At 45.9% G+C, this 25,861-nt stretch overlaps 1 protein-coding gene across 1 annotated transcript in view; it reads left to right on the forward strand.

Moving 5' to 3' along the window:
- The window catches only part of MBOAT2 (membrane bound glycerophospholipid O-acyltransferase 2), a 174,395-nt gene extending 153,705 nt beyond the window's left edge, over window positions 1–20,690 (forward strand). Inside the window, exons 9-13 of the mRNA XM_075557133.1 lie at window positions 3,883–3,986; window positions 5,278–5,342; window positions 7,211–7,343; window positions 14,209–14,360; window positions 18,725–20,690. Of these exons, the coding sequence (XP_075413248.1) occupies window positions 3,883–3,986; window positions 5,278–5,342; window positions 7,211–7,343; window positions 14,209–14,360; window positions 18,725–18,950 (680 nt within the window). The 3' untranslated portion in view covers window positions 18,951–20,690. The remainder of the gene's footprint in view (window positions 1–3,882; window positions 3,987–5,277; window positions 5,343–7,210; window positions 7,344–14,208; window positions 14,361–18,724) is intronic.
- Window positions 20,691–25,861: the final 5,171 nt, after the last annotated feature.

Here is a 25,861-nt window from a genome sequence, read left to right on the forward strand (position 1 = left end):
CACTAGCTTTAGAGGCTCCGTGAGTTTTTCAAGTTTCTGGGTTTGATTAGGCATTTGACTGGGTTTAATTAGGCCTTTGACGGCACTTCACTTCCCTCATTGAAGTGAAGCAATTGAGTTCACAGAGTAGCTTCTTACTTGTCGCCCTCTGTTTCACCTCTCTGGGCTCTAATATCCATTGTGATGGCTGCCCCACCTCACAGACAGAATTCACGACTACAGTTTATTTACCGAAATTCAGAAGTTGTGATGCCAGTGAGAAATGCTCAGGGTGGAGTTGTTTACCAGGCCATATGACAAAGTTTTGCCAAGTTTGCTGATAAATGCCCAAAGGGTACACCACTCTGCCTTAAGCCTCAACCGGAAGGTATTCAGCTTAAGCTCCCTGGGTGAGCAAGCCCTGCTCCCTGCCAGTGAGTGCCCAGAGTCACCCTCTGCAGCGAACCTCCCGCCCATTGGATACATGCCTCAGTTCCTGAAGTAAGTGCCCAGAGGCGCCCCACTTTGCAAGCCAGTGCCCTGCACCAGAGCGGTCAGCTTCACTTGCTCCTTGGGCTGGGGAATGGTCCGCCATCGCTGCTGCTGCTGCCCCTCCTCCGATGATATGGCTCTTCTTGGTCCAGGGGTTCACTGCACAGGGATATCAGAGCCAGAGGACACGCCACTCCTGGCTCTCTCTGGAAATGAGATCCCTCCTCCCGCGCCTCAGAGGGCTCCAGGGATCTGGTTCACCTGCCCCACAGGTGACTCATCTGTATGTCCCCACCTTGTTACCAGAGCCAGGCTGAGAAAGGCCATTTGGCAGGAGTTGAGAGACTTTGGCTAGAAAAAGCACATTTCATAATTCACCACCCCTGCGACTGGCTTTTGTGAAAATCACCAGATCTTTGTAAGGAACCTAAAAATGCACCAATCACCGGGACTCATTCTTCATTAAGCATGATCATTTACAAACTGACTCTTGAGGGGTTTCTCATCCTTTAACCCAATTATTTGGTGAGGAAAAAACAGGAAAAGATTAATTCCTTTTCTCTGATGATTCCTCCTTAAGGAAACAAATATATTTGAAATTGTAACAACTTAGAATTGAACCACATTAAAGAGTTTATGTTTTCAAAATTCCTAGCCATAAGTTATAAACTTATTCAATTCAATGAAACTTTATACAGTGCCTGCACTGTCTGTCTCAGGATTGTCTTCTGGCTCATAGGAATGGCTAAGGAAATTCAACCCGAAGCCGAAGCTTAAATCTTGGGCCAGCAGGGAACCCAAATGAAAGGCCCACTGAGTACCCCAGTGTACAAAGCTACTTCCTCCTCGCTTCAACCAATTGTTTCATAACTACTATTATGTGGTTCTTAAACTAGCATTTAAGGAGCTCTTGAGGCTCCAGGTGTTTGTTCTTTTGTTTTTTGTTTCATTTTGAGGACAATTAAAATAATCAGTGTTAGATTTGAAGTGACTTTTCACCCAGAATATAGTGTACATTTTTAATTCAGAGTTCCTCATAATAAGTATCTGTTCAGTGACAACAGACCCCGTTTATTCCTCTTCTCTAGTTTTCATTTCAGTCCTTTTTGATAAGCTAATACATACTAATAAGAATAAGACCATTTAAAGTGCATGTCTCTGTAGATACATAGTGTTTTGCTGGGTTTCAGTTTGTCTGCTCATGACAGAATAGCCGCAATGCTCCATTGTTCAGCTGGTCAGAAAGCGGGAAGCTGGCATTACAGCTTCAACAAACAGACAAGGGGGAGTCAGGAAGAATGGCTACAAAATGATAGAAGCCTTCATAAAACGAAAGACATCAGATAGGAAAGCGTTGTTTCTGGAAACATCTCCATCCAGATCAGTGTGCTGCGGCAGGAGACTTTCCCTCCGGCTAGCCCTTTCCGGCTGAGCGCTGCACCCTTCAGTACGTCCCACCCCACAGCAGCAGTTTTAGCATCCTCCAGGGACTCGGAGCAGCTGCTCTTTGGGGAATAAAGTTTGAAAGGGCATGTTCGGCGCTGTAGGGCGGATGGGGTATGCTTTCCATGATTCTCCTTTGCGTCCCTCAAAGAATGAGCAGATTCGTGGTCGAGATGGGCAGCCCTTCCTCGCCACAGTTGGCCCGGCCTTTCCCTCACCAACGTCACGTTCTGTGTGCTTACAACTAAGTCTTTGTACTAAGTTCCTCCGCAAGCAGATGCCATGACCCTCTCAGCTGACCTCTCTGCCTTGAACTGAAGTAGCCCCGCAGATCCCTGGGAAGTGCTGTTTTGATTGGACTTCTTTTCTTTGTCAGGCTCTCTCATGAAACTGAGATATGTGTATGACTGAGAGAACGTGTCTTCAGCCATCTACATGAGTCTCTGTAGCCGCTGATTGCACAGGCACGTTTGATACCTTTTGTTGGAACAAGCCTGCCCCCCCCCCCAGCCCGTGTGAACTGGAAACCTAGGAACCCTGATTTTTACTCACCCATATATTTGTTGTAAAGCAGAAATATCTGACTTTCAATGGTGAAAGGGATTGGAAAACAAATGCTGGAGATATATGGATGAATCAAGAAAGAGAAAAAATATATTATGACAAACATTCTAAATACAGGTCAAATAGGTGTTAAAAATAATACGGTGAGCTCAGGGCAAGACGTTCCCTCATTTGAGTCTTTGGAAGGTTGAGCATGCCCTGCGGTCTTTCCTTAACGGATGATTTTAGTACGGGAAACTGTTCCTGTATTGGGTGGAGCCCTTGGTGGAGCCCTTGGTCCTGAGTCCCTTTCTAACTGTCTGATCTTCATTGACTCACCAGACTATCCTTAATGGGGTAGTTACTTCCATGGTATATGACCACACTTGGGAGGTACTCTTATTGTTGAAGAATGAACAATGTTCGTATGTGGCAGTCCTCATGTTCTGGTGACACAGACTCTTACTGTTGAAGAACGAACGATGTTCGTATGTGACAGTCCACATGTTCTGGGTGACACAGATTTTATTGTTGAAGAATGAACGATGTTCATATGTGGCAGTCCTCATGTTCTGGTGACACAGACTCTTATTGTTGAAGAATGAACGATGTTCGTATGTGGCAGTCCTCATGTTCTGGGTGACACAGACTCTTATTGTTGAAGAATGAACGATGTTTGTATGTGACAGTCCACATGTTCTGGTGACACAGACTCTTATTGTTGAAGAATGAACGATGTTTGTATGTGACAGTCCACATGTTCTGGTGACACAGACTCTTATTGTTGAAGAATGAACGATGTTTGTATGTGACAGTCCACATGTTCTGGTGACACAGACGCTTATTGTTGAATGAACGATGTTCGTATGTGGCAGTCCACATGTTCTGGTGACACAGACTCTTACTGTTGAAGAATGAACGATGTTCGTATGTGACAGTCCTCATGTTCTGGTGACACAGACTCTATTGTTGAAGAATGAACGATGTTCGTATGTGACAGACCTCATGTTCTGGTGACACAGACTCTATTGTTGAAGAATGAACGATGTTCGTATGTGACAGACCTCATGTTCTGGTGACACAGACTCTTACTGTTGAAGAATGAACGATGTTCGTATGTGGCAGTTCACATGTTCTGGTGACACAGACTCTATTGTTGAAGAATGAACGATGTTCATATGTGACAGACCTCATGTTCTGGTGACACAGACTCTTACTGTTGAAGAATGAACGATGTTCGTATGTGGCAGTTCACATGTTCTGGTGACACAGACTCTATTGTTGAAGAATGAACGATGTTCGTATGTGGCAGTCCTCATGTTCTGGTGACACAGACTCTATTGTTGAAGAATGAACGATGTTCGTATGTGGCAGTCCACATGTTCTGGTGACACAGACACTTATTGCTTGTTTGCTTTAACGCAGCTGATGCCATCAATAATGCCGCAGGCTTTGGTTTCCGAGGATACGACAAGAACGGAGAAGCCCGCTGGGACTTAATTTCCAATTTGAGAATTCAGCAGATAGAGGTTAGTAAATCACTGAGAAGTTTAAGAAGCACGAGGTGTTACCCAGCGACCAACGTCTTGCATGGAGGAGAATGAAAGTACAGAACAGAACCCACAGTCATCAAAGAGACAGGCCTCCTGGTTGGCTAGGGACCAGGGCCCCGAGTTGCCCTTCAGTCCTCAAACAGAACTCACCATTTATACCAAAATGTTTTTTAAAATAAAAAGTGAATCACAACATCAGACTTGGCTGCTGCTGCTCCTGTTGTTATGCGGAACTGCCCCAGCTTTTGTTATGCGAACTGCCCCAGCCTGCTGTGTTGATGGAGGGCCACTCCTGGTGGAGCTGGTTATACCAGAGTCCATTACTGACACCATCAGCCATTCCAACCCACCAGCCAAGAGGAAGGTGCAATGCTCCCGTGAAGACAGACGACCTTAGACACCCCCTGGGCAGGCCTGCTGTGTCCCTCAGGACCTCTGCAAGTCAGGACTGATCCGTGAGCGAGGGGGCTCTTTCCAGGAGCCAATTCTCCAGGTTCTCACTCCCTTGGAGGTTCAGGCTGCCAACTTTTTGAGCCACAACCAAGCGATCCTTATGACACTTGAAACGCCCCAAACCAAACCCCCTCCCCTGGGTGGATTCAACTCATCGCGCCTGTGTAGGATTTCGGAGGCTTTGTCACATTGCACGGAAGCAGACAGCAGGTGTGAACTGCCAACCTTTCATTTCACGGGGCCATGCTTACCAGACAGTGCATCCCAAAATAATTTGAAAATATTTGTAATATTACTCATTCTTACATTTAACCAGGACTATTGGCCATATACCATGTGGACCGGGCACTGAGAGCCAATGAATAAGATAAGTGTACTCTGTGCTCTTAGGAGGCTGGGGCACAGATTTCCAGTGTAAACCACTGGGCTTACGGTGCTGCCTTGCACTGAGATGGGGAGCAAAGCACAGGCACAGGCTGGAAGTAGTGGGGGGAACCCTGTGAAGCTCTCCATGAAGGAAGGCATGCCACTGGTCTACTTTCAGGGATTCCTTTGGGATAATTCTACAACAGAACCATGAAATGTTAACATGTAGGAGAAGCTGGTGATAATTCACTCACCTTATAAATTTTCCCTGCAACACATAAACTCTTTATAGACTGATGTTACTATATCAGAAAAACAGTATTCAGGAAATCAAAATCGGTCACCTTGAAATCAATAATTTAGTTTTACCACAAAGTATCATTACTGATAGTTAAAGCTTCATTATTTTGTTGGCTAAAGAGAAAAAAAACATTCCTTTGTTTTTCAGATGTCTACAAGTTTCAAGATGTTTCTTGATAACTGGAATATTCAGACAGCTCTTTGGCTTAAAAGGTAGGTTCCTTTAAAAACTATCTTTAGATGTACTTTGCATCTAGTGCTTGAGGTTGTTGACGAGGTTCAGAATTTTTTTAATTAGGACAATGTTGAGTGACATTGTCACTTTGTTACCAAAGAAATACTAACATCTTCCTAAACAGGGCCCAGCAGATCAGGGCACTGTTTCTGCTTGAGCCATTTGGCAGTGTGAAAGACCTCTACCCATGTCTGAGGGCACCAGTATCCTCATGTTTAGCTCCGACTTTCATTCACTGGAGATTTGATTAATTTTTAAACGACCCCAAACCACTGCACATGCACCCTACATGCTCCAGAACAGTTGCCGTTTTGCAATTTTAGTTCAAAAGATAAGAGGGATGCAAAGATGAACCAAACCAAACAGACACCGTACCTGCAGTCAGAGTTGGACATCCTGTTCAAAGGTGCACTGTGTGATGCGCCTGTGCCGCTCTCTCTTCTGCAGCTGTTAACAGAGCCTGGGAGCTGGGGCAGGGAGGGAACCAGGGGGACAGAAGAGACACTTCTTGGGAGCGATTGCTGCCTGGATTGAGCTTGATGACCGGGAGATGTTAGGAGTGCCAGGTGGACAGGAAGGGGAGCGAGGCAGCCACATTTGTGAAGGAGCGCTGGGGGACTGCATGGACACACCCCGGGATTCTGCCTGCTGGTTCTGGTAGGTGTATTGCCCTGCCACAGCTTCCTTCACAAAATGTGGTTCCTGTGACAAGAGGGTTGTAAGGCCTTCTTTGTAAAGCAGCTCTCTTCCACTGCTAGAGGCTGAAGTTGGATAGCGGTGCCCCGCGATGTCGAAAACATGACAGATCGCACCTGGATTACGAACAACTGATTTAACATAGTCCAATGTACAAGCCAGCCCATAAAGCCTATTATAATTTTGAGGCATGCACAGTGGTTCATAACAACAGATACTACGTTGTGATGCACATCTCAAGACATTATTGATATTGTTGCCATTGAAGTGATTTCCGTGTCCCTACACGTGTTTGTTCAGTGTGTTCTATGCATAGAAAGGTACACTATATGAGAGGACTTAAAAACTCTTGGAAAATTCTTATAGTCTCTTCATTTCCACAAAGTGTTTGAGGCCCCTTGTATATTATATTCTAAAAAAGACATTTAGCTAACTGATGGCAATTCAGAATGGTACCCAACAGTGAAGACTTACATACAATTTGACTTAAAAGCAGATTTAGGGAAGGGACTTGTTCGGTGTCCAGCTCTGACAGTCTACCAAAGGCGGCAGAGTCTCTGAGCTAGCCCGGGGGTGTGGCTTTGTTGTCATGCTAATCTGAGGATTAGGAAGCTATGAGTGCCCTGTGACTCGAAGCCATCAAGCGGAACATAGGCCTCTTGCCAAAAAAAGGTCATTATGAGCTCAATTGGGAGTCTGTGACATTTATAAAGAAAATGATAACAGAATAAAAATGGTAACTTCCCTATTAGAATTTACGTGTTTTTATAAATTGTATAGACCCTAAACTTTGGAAAATATTATTTTAACGACACATTTGCTAGTGTAAGAAATGGGGAACTAAATTTGTCTTACTAAATGTGATACCTAAAACTGATCTCCGAGGTTGCAGATTAATTTACTGCCTAAGATAAGTTGTGTTTGTACCTTTAATTACGCTACATTCTATCAAGTAATTCACAAAGAGCGAGCTGGTGGATAGTGTGGTGACTGTCGTCGATGCCGGTGGCGCTGACAGAGAACATGGCTGTAGTCACAGATGTTTTGTGTTTTTGTGTATCTTACCACTCTTGGTTTGACTGAGCATTGTGGAGCTTTCCGAACCCTAACCAGTCCTCTTCTTGGCTCTCCCGTGGTCCGTGGTTTTCAGGGTGTGCTACGAACGCGCCTCCTTCAGTCCGACTCTCCAGACGTTCATTCTCTCTGCCGTGTGGCACGGGGTGTACCCGGGCTACTACCTAACATTTCTAACAGGGATACTGATGACATTAGCAGCACGAGCTGTAAGTATCAATAATTTTATTTTATAATTCGGTGGTAGCTTACTTGAACTGTTGTGAAGAGCTGAGCAAGTCTGTTTTACAACGTAGACCCTATTTCTTGGGCCGTCATTAGCATTGTACTCCATCCTGGAAAAGAGATTTATAACCATCTGCACGATTATTGGGAATTCATCATATGCTCAGCTCCACACTTAATTGACATGAGCCACAAAAAATGTTTTTAATATCCCTGTCACATAAGAGGACTCAAGAATTATTCATTGTCTTTAGTAAATGCCTTGGAACATATGCTCAACACATAATTCAATGAAAAAACCCAAAGGATTATTCTAGAAGTTATTCTGGAAGATCAGCTGTGCCCTTTGAGTCTTGCTTTGGCCAAGTGCGGTGTAAATGGTCCGTGAGTGCCAAGCAGTGCACATTAGAAGCAGTGTGCATTCTGTGGTGCTTGCTTGGAGGAGCCGGGAGCAATACTTTTGAGAAACTACGGTAAGTGACATCATGACATGACGGAGAAAAGGAAGGACAGTTCAGTACCTGTTCTTGAAAGTCAGTGAAATCAAAGTGACATGACAAGAATACCACCTGGACACGCTGGTGACTGCACTTAGAAGTAAGATGGATGAACGTACGAAACAAGCAAGTCTCTTCACTATTTCTAATTTTAAAGCATCTTGGAGAAATATCAAGACTATTCAAGAAGGGTTCTCTGCATTCTGGTAATTCATAGTATACTGGAAGCAGCCCTGACAGCATAGTGTCTGTTTACTCATGAGGTTGCTAAGCACAAGGTCAGCAGTTCGAGACCACCAGCAGCCGCAAGAGAAAACAGATGAGGCTTTCTCATCCTGCAAAGAGTTACAGGCACAGAAACCTGCAGGGGTGGTGATGTCTTGCCCTTTAAGGTCACTGTGAGTCCGAAGACACTTGATGGCAGTCAGGGTTTTTTGTTTTTGTTTTGTTTTAGAAGAATAAGAGCGAGAGAACCAAGAGAAGGGAAGCAGTCCAAGGGAGCTTTAAAGGCTTGTAAGAAATCCTCATCTTTAAATTTCAGTTCTACACAATGTTTTAAACCCTCATGTACATAGATAGGTACGGATATACGTAAGTTCCCTGGAGTTTTATCAACAGTAAGGATCCTGTATGTTCAGAGATTCAAAAAGGACAATTTTTTAAAATAGAGGTTAGGATGACTAGAGGTGGCCACATTGGAAAAGTATGGTTGAATCTAATCTTTGTGAACGTTATTTCAATGGTGAGTAAAGTTCTTAATGGAAGAAAAAGTAAACTCCTGGCAGGAGAGTGGCATCAGCAAACCGAGTTTGGAAGCACGTGGTGTGTTTGGGGAGAACAGTGCACTTGAATGCTGAGGGGATGGATGTGCGGGTAATAGCAAGTAACCCTGCAAAGCCCGGTGCAGGGTGGGTGTGCTGCCGTAGTAGAGCCCAGGTGACCTGCTAGAAAGAGCCCAGCCCTCGCTCTGTCAGTGACATCAGGGCAAAGGAAGATGTTTCAGCGTGAGCATAAAATGCCAAAATCTGTGCCCAGGGAAACACTGTGTCTGTGGCGGATGGAACGTGGTAGAGAGCAAATAGTGCCACAACAGTGAGCTAAGCAAGATCCGGGATGCGCCAAGGTTTGGTTCTGGGATGTTGGCAATCATTGACGAGTCACAGTATCCTGACGGAGGTGGAGAGCTGTATTCTTGAATTTGGGACCCAGACAAGGGCTCTGGTTTTCACCACCTCTGCTCCATGTTGTGTAAAAAGCCCTAACCAAAGCAATAGGATAAGACAAGGAAATAACTATCCAGGTGGAAACTAAATAAAATTATCTGTTTATTGGTGATACAATGTTTTATGTAGAAAATCCCAAAGAATCCATAAGAAAATGTCTAGAGTTAGTTGAGGAATTTAGCCAAGTTGAAGGTGAACAAACAAAAATCATTTGGGTTTCTATACACCGTCCATGAGAAATCTGAAAAGAAAATTCGAGTCTAGAATAAAATACCTAGGAATACACCTGGCCATGACCACACTGATTGTGCAGTGGGAACTGTAGAGCCCTGAAGAAAGAGCTTAAAGAAGACCTCGCAGTATGTAAAGGGAGAGATGTTCTGTGCTCATGAATTTGAAGACTTCATGTTATCCATATGTTAATATTCCCCAAAGACTCAACATAATCTCTGTGAAAATTCCAACAGTGTTCTTTACAGAAATAGAAAAACCACCCAACTTTGTAAAAGCAAGAGGTTCCCAATAGCTGAAACAGAGAATAATAACATGGGAGGAGTTACATTTCCTGACTTTAAAGTGTACTGTGACGTAGTGGATGGAGCCCCGGTGGGGTAGTGGTTAGGTGTTGAGCTGTGATCTTTATGATTGGCAGTTTGAAACCACCAGCAGCTCCCTGGGAGAAAGACTGGGCTTTCTATGCCCGTCAACAGTTAAGAGTTTCAGAAACCCAGAGGAGGTGCCGTGAGTCAGCATTGACTAGGTGGCAGTGAGGTTGAGATCCTGTAGTGGCACTCCCATTCTTCTCAGTGCTGTACACGGTTCATTATGATCTACACAGTCAAATGCCTTTGCAGAATCAGTAAAACATAAGTAAACACATTTCTGGAATTCCAGCCCACTGTGCTGTGCTCATGTGGAACCTATGCATTGACCAGGAGGCAGTCATTCACGCAGAACCAGGCAATCAGGAAAGGTGTGCTTCGGGTTGTGTGCTTTCACGATACTGGTGATGTAGTGGCTACATGTTGGGCTACTAACGAGAAGGTCAGCAGTTGAAAACCAGCAGCTGCCCCCTATGGGACCATCCACTCCCATAAACAGTGACAGTCTCAGGCACTCACAGGGGCAGTTCTACCCTGTCCTATGGGGTCGCCGTGAGTCGGCATCAGTTTGATGGCAGCGGATTTGGCTTATGGTTTTATTCAACTCTATGCCGAGCAGGTAATTTGAGAAGCTGGACTATATGAATAAGAACACAGCATCGGGCTTTGAGGATGGCAAACTGGCAATCTGCAGATGAGACACCTTGCTTACTGAAAACTAGGCCTCAGAGCACTTGGTGATGAAGATCAGGGATCGTGCAGCCTTCAGTCTGGATTACAATTACAATGTAAAGAAAGCCAAACTCCGCGGAACTGGACCAGTAGAAGGAGGTGGGAGAATGGAGCTGCTGAGGAATGCGCATCAGCGCCCATGAAGGCAGCCGTCGAGATCGGGTGACATGATTGCATCGGGCCAGTCTTTTCAAGCTTTGCTAACAGTGGTGAAAAGCCAGGTGGTCACTTTGAGGACTAGGATGCGCCTGGCCATGGGATTTTCAGTTGCCTCATGTGCCTATGAACATTGAATAAAGAAGACTGTCATGAGTGAGTACAAGGAAGAAGAAAATGTTCTAGAATTGCATATGGTGACAGCTGCATGACTTGAGATAGTGAACTGTTGTATGACATGTGGATGAAGTGCTACTAAAACAGTTAGATTTGCAGTCCATTGAAGAGCACTGAAACCATGGCTGACTGCCAGGAACAAGAGCATCTGTCTTGGAAGAGGTGCAGTGAGGAAGGTGAGACTGTCTCCTATGCTTTCAACGTGGCGTCAAGAGGGCCCCGACCCTGACAGGGCATCGTGCTCTGTAAAGTGGAAGGACACCAACAACAAAGAGGAAGATCCTTAGCGAGGTGGATTGACATAGTGGCTGCAATGTTGGGCTCAAACCCCAAAAATTGTGAGGCTGGCGGGATTGGACCGTGTTTGGTTCTGCTGTCCATAGGGTCCCCAGAAGCCAGCAGCAAGTGGGCAGCGGTGCGGTGAACTGAGCACCGACTGCAGAAGCACAGAAGGTAGGTGACACCTTTGGCCCCCGTAAAGGTGGACAGCCCTGGAAGCTGGGGGAGCACTTCATCCCTGCAAGTCACTGTGAACGAGGGGAAACAGTAATGACTTTGTGAGGCCTAACTGTCAACAATGAATTAGCAAAAGTACAAAAAGCAAGATACAAAATAAATAAATGGAGCCTCATAAAAAATTTAAAGCTTTCACTTCTCAAAAGACGTTACAAAAAAAGACAAGCTACGAGTTAGGAAAATATCTTTGGAAATTATATACCCAAGAGTTTAATAACTAAATAAAATATATGAAACTTCAACAGCTTCAGAACAGAAAGACAACCCAATCATAAAGTGGACAAAGGACTTGAATAGACATTTCACGGATGGGGCACTCAGGTGGCCACCAAAGCCATGAAGAGACGATGCGCGCTTCCCACCAGCTGATGTAGAGAGAATTGTCCTTAGCAGGCTAATCTGTTTTATTTCTTCTAGAATATGCTTATGTGTCTATGTGTTGACTTTTTTCACTCTGGAACCATGGCCAGGGTTTTTCTGCTTCTCTGTGGGTGCCTCGGTGTTGCCAGTGCCTTCCCTGGCTATTTCCCGGCTGTGGTCCACAGAGACGGAAGGCTGCAATGCCTCCTCCATCAGTATTTCTTGTCCCGTGACTACTTACCCATCCCCAGGCCGTTTGCTTCTTGAGCATAACAGAATGCCTGTCCAGCATGCAGTGTTTTCTCTTGGTCTCCCACTGCAAACCGAGCTCTGGAAATGACATGTTCTCGTGTTATCATTGAAGTGGAAGTTGATTGGTGGGATGCATTTCTGACAGCCCTCAACCCCATCCCCACCCTCGTCCAAATGTACTAGATATACAGACTTGGTAAGCATGAACCTGGAGCTGGCATTGTATATTGAGAAGAAAACTTGATTTTCAGGGGAAGTAAGCAAGCACACAGACTGCAGTCACTCATCTAATCCCTCCCTCGCTCTGTACGTTTGCCATTTAAGATCACAGCAGACATGCCCTAAGCTTTCCTTCCTGCTTAGTCTACAGAAAATGCTTGCAAAATGTGTTTCTATCTGTGAAGAACGATGGGAAAGGTTGGGAAGCAAGGGTGGTGGCCGAGCCACACGATGAACATAATTGTTACTGAACTGTGCATGTGCACATTGCTGAAGTGGGAAAATTTGTTTACTTACCATAATCTATTTAGTCTGTACTGCAGTTTTTTAATGAAATACAATGATAAACTTAAGAATTCCTGACAATTCTTTTAAAAATCGGTTCAATTAAAAAAACATGAAAATTTATGCTCAGTGTCATTAGTCATCAGAGAGATGCAAATGAAAACCACAGCGACATACCATGTAACTCCCACTGGGTGGACAAAGACTAATCATAAAATAACAAGTGTTGGGGCTGGTGGTTGATGAGCAGCGAGGATGTGCGGGAACGGGAATTCCGTCGCTCTTGGTGGACAAGCGGTTGGTATGGCCACCGTGGACAACGGTGTCCGTTCCTCAAAGACTGAGAACAGAACTACCAGAAACCGAACCCACTGTCACCGAGCCTGCGGACGGCAGGGCTGCCCCTGTGGGCTTCCCAGGCCATCGCTCCCTCCGGGAGTGCACCGCCTTCCTGTGACTCGGCAGTTCCCCTGCTGGAGGGTTGTATTCTAAGAGCCTGGAAACCACCTGTGGCTTTGCAGCATGGCCGCACTCTTCACAGTCGCCCAAGGGTGGCAAGACGCCGACATGCCCGTCGGCACATGAGCAGGTCCACAAAATGTGGTGCCTACTGGAGACCACTGGCATACATACGGCTGAGCCAGCAGGAGGGATGAAGTCTTGGTGCGTGTTAGAGCATGCATTGTCGCTGGGCAGGATAGGCCCAGAAAGAGCAGGTACTGTATCCTGCCGTGTACCCCAAACAGGAAAAGGCCCGTGTCTGGGCTGAGCTTACTTGACGACGGGTAGGGTGGCATGTTCCCATTTCTGTCAGTGCTGTCAGTAGGCTGTTCACCTGTAAAAAGTTGGTTGATATACTGAGAATGATCAATCAAGAGCAGCTGTGGTTAGTAGAATGCCCTGTTGGAAAAGCTTTTTCAGGACGTCATGAAAGAGAAATAACGTGTGGTCTCACCTGACATCGTGAGAAATGTGGTTTGACTGAGCTCCAAATGCATCCCCTGCAGGCACATCCGTCCCTCCGAGCTCCCACTGCTCCGGTTCTCGCCACGCACAGTGCATTGTGGTTGCTGCATTGTTGTGTTTTTCTTAAACCAGAAAGGTTGTGGCACCAGGTCCCCAGAAGGACTGCTCACCTCGTTTCTCTGTGTCACACTGGCTCTTATAGCACTGTAGCAGTCTCCACCATCACTACCATATGCACCAGGGACTCCAGCATGGTGGTGCGAACCAAACCGCAGCCTCGGCCGCTGGTGTGAGATTAGGGAAGAGCTGAGGATGGCTCATTTCATAATAGAAACTTGCCACGTCTGTGGTAATTTTTTCCCGTGTAATAATTTACCAAACATGATTTGAGGAGCTCTGACAGACTGGTGCCACGGGGGTTACAGCGCTCGGCCACTAAGCAAAAGGGCGCTGGGCACTGATGAGGCAGCAGCGGGGCACAAGGAGGTACCATGAGTCACAGTTGACGCAGGACAACTGGTTTTGCGCTGTTGGCAGTGTCACTTTATAACTGCCTCAAACAAACAGAGAACTTCATTGTGACCCAACTTCAAACCTCTACGAAGTCACAAGAATGCCTGCTGTGCCGTTTACTCAGCTTCACCAGACGCCGGCATCTTGCCGCCATGTGCGCTACCCTCCTGTGTCTGTGGACCCGCACGGTCCTTTAGCTGAGCCCTCGATGCCCAGCTCATTAATAACAGTTAACGCCACCCCCCCACCCGCCCCAACCAGTGGTGTATGATAATTAGTCCATATTCTGTTGTTCTTTATAAGCAGTGGTACTTTAAGGATCAAGCATGTCTTTGTGCTTCTTTGTTGCAGGTGAGAAATAACATTAGACATTATTTCGTGGAACCTCCCCAGCGTAAACTGTTTTATGATGTCATCACGTGGGCGGTAACGCAGATAGCAATAAGCTACACAGTTGTGCCATTTGTCCTCCTTTCTATAGAACCATCCTTTGCGTTTTACAGGTAAGTGTCCCTTCCTAAAAGTGTCACTGTGATCGTACCTTTGTTTGAAAAGGAAGGTGGACAGTGTGGCAGGCCACTACAGCTCCCGGGGCTGGCGGGTTGATGAACCTGATGTGAGGCGTGGACCAGCAAGGAGGAGAAGGTGGGGAGACCCTTCAATCTCCTTCAGGGAGGATGGCTCTCTCCCAGAGGATTGTAGCAGGGCTGTGACCTGATCTGCGGGTGCTTGGTGGTGGTTAGGTGCCATCGATTAAGTCCTGACTCACACCCACCTTGCGTACAACAGCGCAAAGCTGCCCCGGCCATGCCCATGCCCATGCCAGCCTCGAGAGGCGTCTTGTGGTGCAGCCTCTTGTTGCAGCCCCTGCGTCCGCTCAGCTCCTGGTGGGCATTGCTCTTTCTCACCGTCCTCTACTTCACCAATCTGGATGCCCTCCTCCAGGGACTGGCTTCTCGACAGCATGTCCACAGCGCCTGGGACGAGGTCTCAGTGCCCTTGCTCCCGAGGAGCCCTCTGCTGTGCCTCTTCCAGAGCAGAGCTGTCTGTGCTTTGGCAGCCCAGGGTACTTTCACGATTCTCACCAGCAGCACAAGTCAAATGCACACATTCGTTTTTCAGTTTTCTTTATTCAGCGTCCAACTTTCTCATGCTTATGAGGTGATTGAAAACACCAAGGCTTGGGTCAGGGGCACCTGAGTCCTTAAAGTCACCTCCCCGCTTTCCAACCATTTAAAGAGGCCTCGCGCAGCAGATTTACCCAGCGCAGTGTGTTGGTTGGTCTCCGAGCAGCTGCTTCCATGAGATGTGAAGGTGGACCCACTTGAGGAAATCTTCGACAATTTCTATCCTTTTCTCCGTTTATCATGAGGTTGCTGTTGCTCCACTGTCAACTTTCTGGCCTTCCTTCGTTGAGTCTTAATGCGCCCTGAAAGCTCCGGTCCTTGATCTTCATCGGCAGGTGCTTCAAGTCCTCCTCCCGCTGAGCAAGCAGGAGTGTGCTGCCTGCATCCTGCAGGTTAGGAAGCCTTCCTCCCATCCTGATGCCACGTTCTTCACAGAAGCCAGCTTCTCTAATGATGTGCTGCTCTGCAAACAGATTGAACGAGTGTGCTGAGAGGACACACCCTGTCCCTCACTTGTCCTGGTTTTAGGCCGGGCAGTAGTCCGTTGTTCTGTTTGCACAACTACCTTGTGACCCCTGTCCAGGTTCCACATGAGCACAACTAGGGGTTCTGAAATTCCCATTCTTCTCAAGATCATCCATAGATTGTTATGATCCATATGGTCCAATGCCGTGGCATCGTCAACAAGTCACACAAGTAAACATCTTTCTGGTATTGCCTGCTTTGGGGCAAGCTCCATCTGACATCAGCAGTGATAGTCCTTGTTCCATGTCCTCTTCCGAGTCTGCCCGGAACCTCTGACAGCTCCCTGTCGATGTACTGCTGCAACCATTATTACATGGTCTTCAGCAAAATTTTACTTCTTGCAAAATCAGTGATATTTCCATGTAATTTGAGCATTCTGTTGGGTCACCTCTCTTGGGAATTGGTGCAAATATGGATCTCTTCCAATCAATTGGCCAAGTAACTGTCTTCCAAATTTCCTGGCATAGAAGGGGGAGTGCTTCCCGTGCTTCATCAGTTTGTTGAAACATTTCACTAGGCATTCCGTCAGTTCCTGGGCCCTTGTTTCTGGCTAATGCCTTCAGTGAAGCTTGGACTGCTTCCTTCAGCACCACTAGTTCCTGCTCAGGTGCTACCTCCTGAGATGGCAGAATATCAACTAGTTCTTTTGGCCTAGTGACCCTGTGTATTTTTTCCACCTTCTTTGGGGCTTCGTGTATCATTATTCATTATTTCCCATGGAGTCCTTCAAGATTTCAATTCGAGGCTTGAATTGTTTCCTTAGTCCTTTCTGTTTCAGGAATGCTGAGCATGCTCGTTCTGTTGGGTTTTCCAACTCTGGGTCCTAGCACATTCTATTCCAGCATTTGACTTTTCATCTGTAAGCTGCCCTTTGGAATTTTCTGTTCATCTCATAAAGCAGCGGTTCCCAACCTGTAGGTCATGACTCCTGTGGGGGTTGAACGACCCTTTCACAGGGGTCGCCTGGTGCTTAATAGTAGCAAAATGACAGTTATGAAGTGGCAACGAAAATAATTATATGGTTGGGGGGTCACCACCACACGAGGAACTGTATTAAAGGGTCACGGCATGAGGAAGGTTGAGAACCACTGTCTTAGACTTTGTCATTTCTTCCTTGTGCCTTAGCGACTCTTAGGATTAAGAGCAAGTTTCAGAGTCTTTCTAACAGAATTTGCCCTTTTCTTTCTTTCCTGTTATTAATGACCTTTTGCTTTCTTTGTGAGTGGCATTAGTGATGTCCTCCCACAGTGCATCGGGTCTCTTGTCATTAGTGCTCAGTGGGTCCAGTCTGTCCTTGAGATGGGTTCCAGATTCCGGTGGGAGAGGCTCAAGGCCGTATTTGGCTCCCATGCACTTGTTCTCATTTTCTTCAGCTTTATCCGAACTTGTATAAGAGCAATTGATGGTCTGTCCCACAGTAGAGCCTGGCCTGTGACATTGGCACGGCTGACATGGAGCTGCTCCGTGGTCTCTTCCCACAGATGGAGTCGATTTGACTTCTGGGTGTTCCATCTGGAGAAGTCCTTGTGTATAGTCGCCGTTTGTGTGAACAAGTGGTTGGTCTCGTAAAGTTCTGTCTCACGATCTCCAGCTTCATTTCTCATCACCAACTACCGTTCCTTCCTTTTTGCTTCCAACTTTGGCATTCCAAATGCCCGTAATCCTTAATGAGTCTTGATTGCAAGTCTCATCAGGGTTAGACTGAAGACTGGGAGAATTCTTCAGCTTCTTCTGCAGGTGCTTTTGTGGGTGGTGCATACATTGGAAGAACAGGTTTAACTGGGTTTCCATGAGTGCAGTTAGACAGTGTCCTATCACAAATAGCATCGTGCTTCCAGACAGATCTGAAATGTCTTTGTTGATGAGCACTGCAGCTCCATGCCTCTGTATTCTCACTCCCAGCAGAGCAAACCAGGTGGCTTTCTGAATCAGAATAGCCAATACTAGTCCATTTCGGCTCACAGATGCCTAAGTTATTGATCTCTATGAGTTCCCAAACCTAGTCCTCCCACATGTGTATGCCTGCCTCCTCATAGACCATCCCATCTTGGAGGTGATCATACTGCGTTAGAATCACATCGGGGAGAATCCTGGCCTAGCTAAGTTGACACAAAGCTCAATGATAACAGTAATTATTCTGTGTATGATTAAATTAGCCATTAAGAATGGTATTTGTCTTCTAGTTCTTACACCATTAAAATACTTATTATTTAATTGCTGTGCATATTGGGCAAGGGGACTCAGGCTAGTCACAGTCTTTCCTGTCTTGAGCTCTCTGTTTACTCAGTATTAGATTTCCTGGTTTGAGAGACTTTTATTTTTTTAAGATTTCTATAGATATTGTTAAGTACCTTTTACATTTTTTATTCTATTTAGTTTTTAGTCTCTTTACAAGGAAATGTAGTGGGGTGTCTAGAACCGTGATTATATGTGGCCTCTGCCTTGCACAAATGGTTAAGCACTAGCCTGGGAGGGGAACCAAGTGGCTGGTGGTTCAAACCCTCCCAGACTCCCTCTGCGTCGAGAGTTAGGTGAATGCTCATTAGCATGCCCTGGTTTGTACAATTTCCTCTCCTTCGGGGGGAAGGACCATACACTATATTAAAAAGCATCTCTCTCAGGAGGCACATGGCCTATTGTTAAGACCGTGGTATGTCAGTCTGGGTAGACTAGAGAAACAAATCCATGGACATACATATGTGTATTAGAAAGAGATTTATATACAAGAGCAATTCAACACTGATAAAACATCCCAGTCCAGTCCAAGGCCATAAGTCTGATATTAGCCCATAGGTCCGATACCAATCTATAAAGTCTTCCAAATGCAGGACGATCATGAGCCTGTGGGTAGAAAGTCTTTGGGTCCAGTGGCTTGTAAGCATCTCAGGGCCAGCAGGGGTCTCTCTGTGGCTTCTCTGGCTTCAGAGGTCTGATTGCATCCATATGGCTTGTCTGTCTTCTGCAATGTCTCCCAGGGAGTAGTAGAAAGGTGTTTTCCGCCTCCAAGGAGGAAGTGCCAGGTTTTCCAGAATTCTTGGGGGGAAAGGCCACACCCACACCAAAGTCTCATTGGCTAGCTCCAGATTGACAGCCTAGACTCCACCCCTACACTCTTTATCCTTAAATTGACACCAGATTAGGTGACTGCCACATGTGGTTATTAAAATTAATTCACTATCACAGCCAAATAAACTTTCTCCCCCTTTCTCTTACAGCTCCTGGTGTTACTGCCTTCACTGTGCTGGTATCTTAGTAATACTGTGTTTGCCGGTGAAAAAAACTCCAAGAGGAAAGAATAGAGCTGATCTTGTTCCGCTCTCACAATCGAAAAAGTTTGATGAACAAGAACATTCTTTGGGACACAATAGCTTTTCCACAACAAACAATGTTTGCAGTCAGAATCAAGACATAGCCTCTGGACATTCATCTCTAAAGCAGTGATGGGAAAACAGCCCAAGGGCCACTTCCTTGTGTGTTAACAGAAACCAATCTTAGCACCTTTTCAAAGGGTTTGTGTTTGTTTGAAAAAGAGTTTCATTAGCGAGGAGGAGGGGCAAAATTGGACATTTGCAGATGGGGACTTTCCAGATTGGAAATGGAGTGAAAGAACCCCTCCTGTGCTGTGTCTTTGCGGGCTGCGCCTTATGTAAAGACAGCTCCCTTGTCTCAGTGGGCACTCAGGACCTCAGCGGCTGCCCGTAGGGTCATATGTGTGCCCCGTTGCTGGATGTACACCGCGTGCCCCAAAGCACTGAAAAAGAGGTGGGGAAACCATTGCGTCAGTCTGGATAAGTGAGAGAAATTACCTTTTCCAAATGAATGTCTTGCCTTAAACCCCCTCTTTCCTAAAATGCTGTTCCTAACTGGGATTTCCTTGTGTCACTTTGGGAGGGCTGTGATTTGCCTGTTTTGATGTTGCGCACTGTGAGGGACGCTAGAAAGAATTTAAAGCAGGATATTTAAGATTGTGGATACTTAAAAATGCAATAAACATCTCAGTATTGGAGGCTTTTCTTAGAGTAACTCAGTGGCTGCAGAACGTAGTGGAACTGCAAACCTCAAGGGACGCCAAATGGTAGGTAGCTTCCTGTGATGCGGCTTTGAATTGCCTTGCGTGTCCTTCTGAGGGCCCCTCGAGGGGGAATTCTGTAGACATAACTAAAGGCTAGGGGTGTGATGTGTTCAGCTTATTTTCTTAGAAAGAAGACAAGAGAAAGCAGGCACCAGCGAGGAACACACTAAAGGCAGTCAGAGCCAGAAGTGGACAGCTGTGATGGAACCAGCCAGCAGCACCAAAGCCACAGGCCTGGGTCCCCCCGACTCTCGTGAGCGCGATGGCACAGGTGGAACCACCCTGTGGGCACCTGTGTGAGAGCCAACCGCCACCTCTTTCTCGCATAAAGTGGCTGGTGGTGGTGAACTGCCAGCCCTTTAGACTAGCAACCAAGCCTTTTAGTCAGTGTGCAGCGGTTACAGCGGGGAAGTCAGACTGGGTGCTCAGCAGGCGGACTCTGACCCTTCTCAGTCTGATCACGTGAGACATCGAAGTTCAGTAACTTAACACTTTGGACTTTTAAATGAAATTTACCAAGCATAAATTACATAGAATTCTGAAGGGATTGTGAAAATACTAGATTACTCAAAGGGTTTGAAAGCGAAATCGCTGGGTAAGGAAAGGGTACTTATCTACCTGATCCCTCATTCCCCCCCCCCCCCAACAGCTTAATTTCCTGTGTGGGAAAGGTTATGGGTAATGAAAAGTTAAGGTCAGTGGGTCAGAACCCCATTACGAGGCAAGGATGTAGTTTCCAAACAGCGGACCGCGCACCGTAAAGGGGTGCTAGTGTAGCCCCTGTGGGACCAGGAATGGCTCTGAGATTAGCCGCGTTGGGGAAATGTGTGCTTTGTGGCCGTTTCCCTACAGTGAAGGCCGCCTCCGGGGACTAGGGTCCTGACTGAGCTTCCCGGGGAATGCAGGGGCTGCTGGAGCTGCTCTGAGGCCTCAGCCAGACCTGAGGAAGAGCAGGCAGCACCTGCTGAGGTCCCCTGGAGGTGACAGGTATCGGGTGGAATTGATTTTTTGCCTTAAAATTCAAAAATGAAATGCAGATTGTTCTCTATGGTGATTCTTACTGCTTGCATTCTTGTGATTAATAAAATTTCAAATGACGTTAAAGACAGAACCAGAATCTGACTTAAACTGTAGTGTTTCATTTCAAGAAAGAAAGGGCGGGACGGGGCGGGGAACATACCTGGAACTTTTGAGAACCTTACAGACTAGCCGGTGTGCGCACACAGGTGTGTTCAGGCTTCCTAACGACGAGGCTTTGCTCTCTCCTGTGACCTCCCAGGAAAAAGAGCTGACTGCACGGGCTCAGTTGTCCCAGCATTCAGAGCCCGGTGGGGGGAGGGGTGGTGGTGTGTGTGTGTGTGTGTGTGTGTGTGTGTGTGATGGGAACACTGCATTCAGATGAAGCCAGGTGTGTGTGTGTGTGTGTGTGTATACGCAGAGAAGGGGGTTCATGGGAACACTTCCCTGCACATTCAGATGAAGCCAGGTGTGTGTGTGTGTGTGTGTATATACACAGAGAAGGGGTTCATGGGAACACTTCCCTGCACATTCAGATGAAGCCAGGTGTGTGTGTGTGTGTAAGTAAAAAGAGCTAACTGCACGGGCTCAGTTTTCCTAGCATTCAGATGAGGGGGGCGGGGGTGGTGATGTGTGTGTGTGTGTACACAGAGAAGGGGGTTCATGGGAACACTTCCTTGCACATTCAGATGAAGCCAGGTGTGTGTGTGTGTGTGTGTGTGTGTGTGTGTGTGTGTTTGTGTGAGATGGGAACACTGCCTCGCCCCAGGTCTCCTCCCATCAGTGGATGCTGCAGGTCAGCTCACCATTAAGAGAAACTACAAAGATGGGTCCAGACACGTAATGAACAAAAACAAGAACGTTTAATAAAGACTCTTGTTTTTTCTTGTGCAGCCCATTAGCCACTTATAAAAAATAACCATTAGTTTCTACTCTGAATGCATTTTACTTCTCAGCCCGTACGATTGAATGGGTTACCGGTCCTTGCTTAACTGATAGGATGATGAGGCTGTGTGGCCTGTTCCCAGTTACTTTGGATGAAATCCTTCAGATACCTAGTTTGATTGGTTTCTTCTCCCCGAACCAACTCTTGATTTTTATGAAATAGTTTTTGGACAGCTTTCCTCTAAATCTCAAAGCAATTACAATCACAGGTGTGCAATCTAGAAGAAAGCCGAGTCATTCCGATTCTCAGCTTGACTTCTCCTCAAGCAGAAGGGTTGTGTGTGTGCTTTGTGACGTGAATACGCCTGCGTGGGGTCTTGGAGAGAGGAGCACTGTTTCTGCCTCTCTGGGGTCGATTTAAAGCTGGCATGTCTCCTGGTTCTGTTAAAAGGATTTATTGTGTGCTTATCTTTAATCAAGAGAATAGGTTTCTGTGCATGTTTGTATCGTTTTACCACTCTTTGATTGTCATGAAACCACTCCAGACATGTCCAATAAACATCCTCTTTTTACCTTTTTTGGTGAAGTATGTACTACTCAGGGAAAATGTGGACGAAAAAGAATTCTACCCTTAATTTCATTTTCTTGAAACCGTTAATTTGACCAGTCTCAGCTGTCAGCATGTTACCAAGTGACTTATTCTCACAAGTGTTGAAGCATTTTTATTGGCACTTAGGGTAATTGAGGAAATTGCTTACCTTCTAAAATAATCGAAGCTATTTGGCTTGAGAAAGGGTCAGCTACCACTTGGGTCACCAGCGCACCTCTGGTTACAAAGGATGTTGTGCAGTGTCCAGCCCTGAGGCACTCACAGGATTGCCACAGATAACCAATTTTGAGAAAATTTGAAGATGGAGTTTGTTTTGCTATGTAAAACAGTGGAGGAGACGCAGTGTTGGACATTCATGGGCCTGGAAGGGGGCCTGGGTCCTCATTCTGACTCATCATAAATGGCCATGTGCTTTGGACCAGCCATTCTCCTCTAGAGCCTCAAGGTCCTTGGCTGTCAGCTGAAGAGGTCAGTTGCCACAGTCCAGGACCTCTTGTGTTGACTGATCACGAGTAGATGCAGTTTGCATGTTCAGTGAGATTTAAGGACACAGACTCAAGGTCAGGCAGTTGTCACTTTTACTTTGATTCCCTGGGATCACAGTTTCCCTATAGTTGCCATAGCAACAGACCATCACATCAGAAACCATTTCTACTAAACATTGAAGAAAGTAGTTTCCTTTTGCTGCCCGTGTTCATGGCGTCTGTGCAATGTAAAATGGGAGGCGAATATTCTGTGTGACAGGTCCCCTCCAGAGAACATACCATGTAAAATGGGAGGCAGTGTACACTATGAAATATTCTGTGTGATAGGTCCCCTCCAGATGACATGCAAAGATACTTAAAGGATACTTGATTTAGTCAAATATTTTTTAAACTACAGACAACGATTACATTTTTGCCATTAAGAGAATAAAAATTGTGTTCTTGTATTCAAAGGCGAGATTACACTTGTAGGACAAAGGCCTTTGCTATTTAGCATCTGCACCTCAGACACCCACTTTCCATGGTCAGGAGCAAACTTGGACATTTATATGTTTTGTTTCCTTAGAGATTTATAATTCATTGATTTTTAAAAATTATACAGTGTAATTGAAAGGTTATTGGAGAGAATGGTTATGTGAGCATGCTGCCTATGATTGTTTCCGTTAAGGACCTGTCCAGAGTTTGAGCTAGAAATCCACATCATGTGCCATGTCAGTTAGCCTTCAGTAGCCCTTCCTGGCTGAAATGTAGTACATCGGTTTCAATATAGGTGCACAATTCTGAGAAAACACTGTGAAATGTCATTTTAACTGCCCTTGAGTACCTTACAGAACTGTACCGCTTCATCCAGTGTACCTTCGTGGAATTGCCCACTGTTGACACGCTTCCCTTGGATACCAAAACCTCTGCTTTCTACAACTCGTGCAAAAGCAGGCTTGTGTTGATGCGTGCTCCTTGTTCTGAAGGGAAAGTTTGACGCTTAAAAAGTGTTCACTCTGAAATTGGCAGTTGAGAGATTAAAATAAAGAAGGGCTTCTGCAGTGATTTTCTGCAACACGTAGTGAAATCTATGTATAGTAACTCATTCCAGATGAAAATGTAAAGCAGAGCTTTTCGGGTTGGTGTTTTGTCAGAATGCACTAGGAATCAATGGTGCAGCTGCATTGGGCAGCTCGGGTACAGAGGAGGCAGCCAGGAGCCATGGGTTTTTCACACATAAGGTGTGTGGGTGTGCATCCTGCTTTTAGCACCCTGGGGAACTCAACGCGGGAGGGGGTTATTGCAAAAGCCAAACAGCGCACGGTCTTTTCACTAGAAATTCCGTATATTCCCATTGGTGGACTGCTTAGTAATGCTGTTACATGTTTTAAATAATATTTATTTTATTTGCGTTTTAATGTTATGCAAACCAGTGAAGACTTCTCACGCTCAATAGCTCATTGATTGAGAAGACTTGGGAAACAGTTTACAGACATCTTTTACACCAACTAATTTGTCTTGCCTTTAAATCTGATGATATTTCACTTCTTTTGGTATAACTTTTAAAAAAATCATTTTATTGGGGGCTCGTACAATTCTTATCACCATCCATACATACATCCATTGTGTCAAGAACATATGTACATTTGTTGCCATCATCATTCTCAAAACATTTGCCTTCTACTTGAGCCCTTAATAGCTACTGCTCATTTTCCCCCTCCCTCCCCACTCCCCCCACCTCATGAACCCTTCATCATTCATAAATTATAATTTTGTCACATATTACACTGTCTGATGACTCCCCCCGCCTTCTTCTCTGTTGTCCCTCCCCCAGTGAGGAGGCTATATGTAGGTTCTTGTAATCAGTTCCCCCTTTCTACCCTACATTCTCTCCACCCTCCAGGCATCGCCACTCTCACTACTGGTCCTGGAGGAGTCATCTGTCCTGGATTCCCTGTGTTTCAGTTGCTATCTGTACCAATGTACATCCTCTGGTCTAGCCAGATTGGTAAGGTAGAATTGGGATCATGATAGTGGAGGGGAGGAAGTATTTAAGAACTAGAGGAAAGCTATATGTTTCATTGTTGCTACCCTGCACCCTGACTGGCTCATCTCCTCCCCACAACCCTTCAGTAAGGGGTGTCCGGTTGGCTACCATTGGGCTTAAACCATATCAGTGGGTGCCTACCTCCCTGATACGATCAATGAAGACAAACGTGTGCATAAGCAAATGTGGTGAAGAAAGCTGATGATGCCCAGCTATCAAAAGATATAGCGTCTGGGGTCTTAAAGGCTCGAAGATAAACAAGTGGCCATCTAGCTCAGAAGCAACAAAGCCCACATGGAAGAAACATACCAGCCTGTGTTTTGGTATACGTTTTATAAAGAAAAAAAAACACACCCCAAGACATGCTGTTCTACAACTAATAGTATCAAGAACATGTAGAACCACTGTCAAAGCCCTCACCGAACTTGCTGATGCATAGCCACGCCCCCACTCTTCTCTCCTCAAGTCTCAGCTGTGGAAAGAGATGGAACTAGGGAGAACCACCCACAGGAACAGGGCAGCATCAGGAAATGACCTGCTGGGTTTTTAATGACATGTTTGAAATGGAGCCTTTTAGTAGATGAGGGCCTGCAGGGATGGTTTCCTGTCTAGTCTCCACGCTGGCCTAACCCCTCTGAGAAATTGACATGCTACTATTCTATGCAGACTTCTCCCATTGAAGGAAAATCAGAGTTTGACAAGCAGTCTTAAAAGCTGCCTCTTCACAGGGAACCCAGGGTGGATGATACCTTCAGGACCAGGGGTGAGAGGGGCAATGCTGGGAGAGAGGAGGGCCAGTGGGTTGGAAAGGGGGAACTGATTACAAAATAACGATGTGTAAATTACCAAGGGCACATTGGGAGTGGGGAGCGGGGAGGGAGGGGAAAAAAAAAGGACCTGATGCAAAGGGCTTAAGTGGAGAGCGAATGCTTTGAGAATGATTGGGGCGGGGAATGTATGGATGTGCTTTATACAATTGATGTATGTATATGTATGGATTGTGATAAGAATTGTATGAGCCCCTAATAAAATGTATATTAAAAAAAGCTGCCTCTTTCCTCGTTGTAAGCTTTTGGGGTGCTGTGTAGCCTGACTTGTCACTGCAGTACATTTGCTCACTTTTTATCAGAAGGAAATCAGAATCAAACACTGTAATTGTGTGCCCCAAACCATACGTCCTCCTCTAGGACTCCCTGTACAAGTGACTGTGTTTCAGAGCAGAGGGGCACAGAAGAAAGCAGTAGGAGGGGGGAGAGC

This window comes from Tenrec ecaudatus, chromosome 8, assembly GCF_050624435.1.
Source record: "Tenrec ecaudatus isolate mTenEca1 chromosome 8, mTenEca1.hap1, whole genome shotgun sequence".
Taxonomy (NCBI): Eukaryota; Metazoa; Chordata; class Mammalia; order Afrosoricida; family Tenrecidae; genus Tenrec; species Tenrec ecaudatus.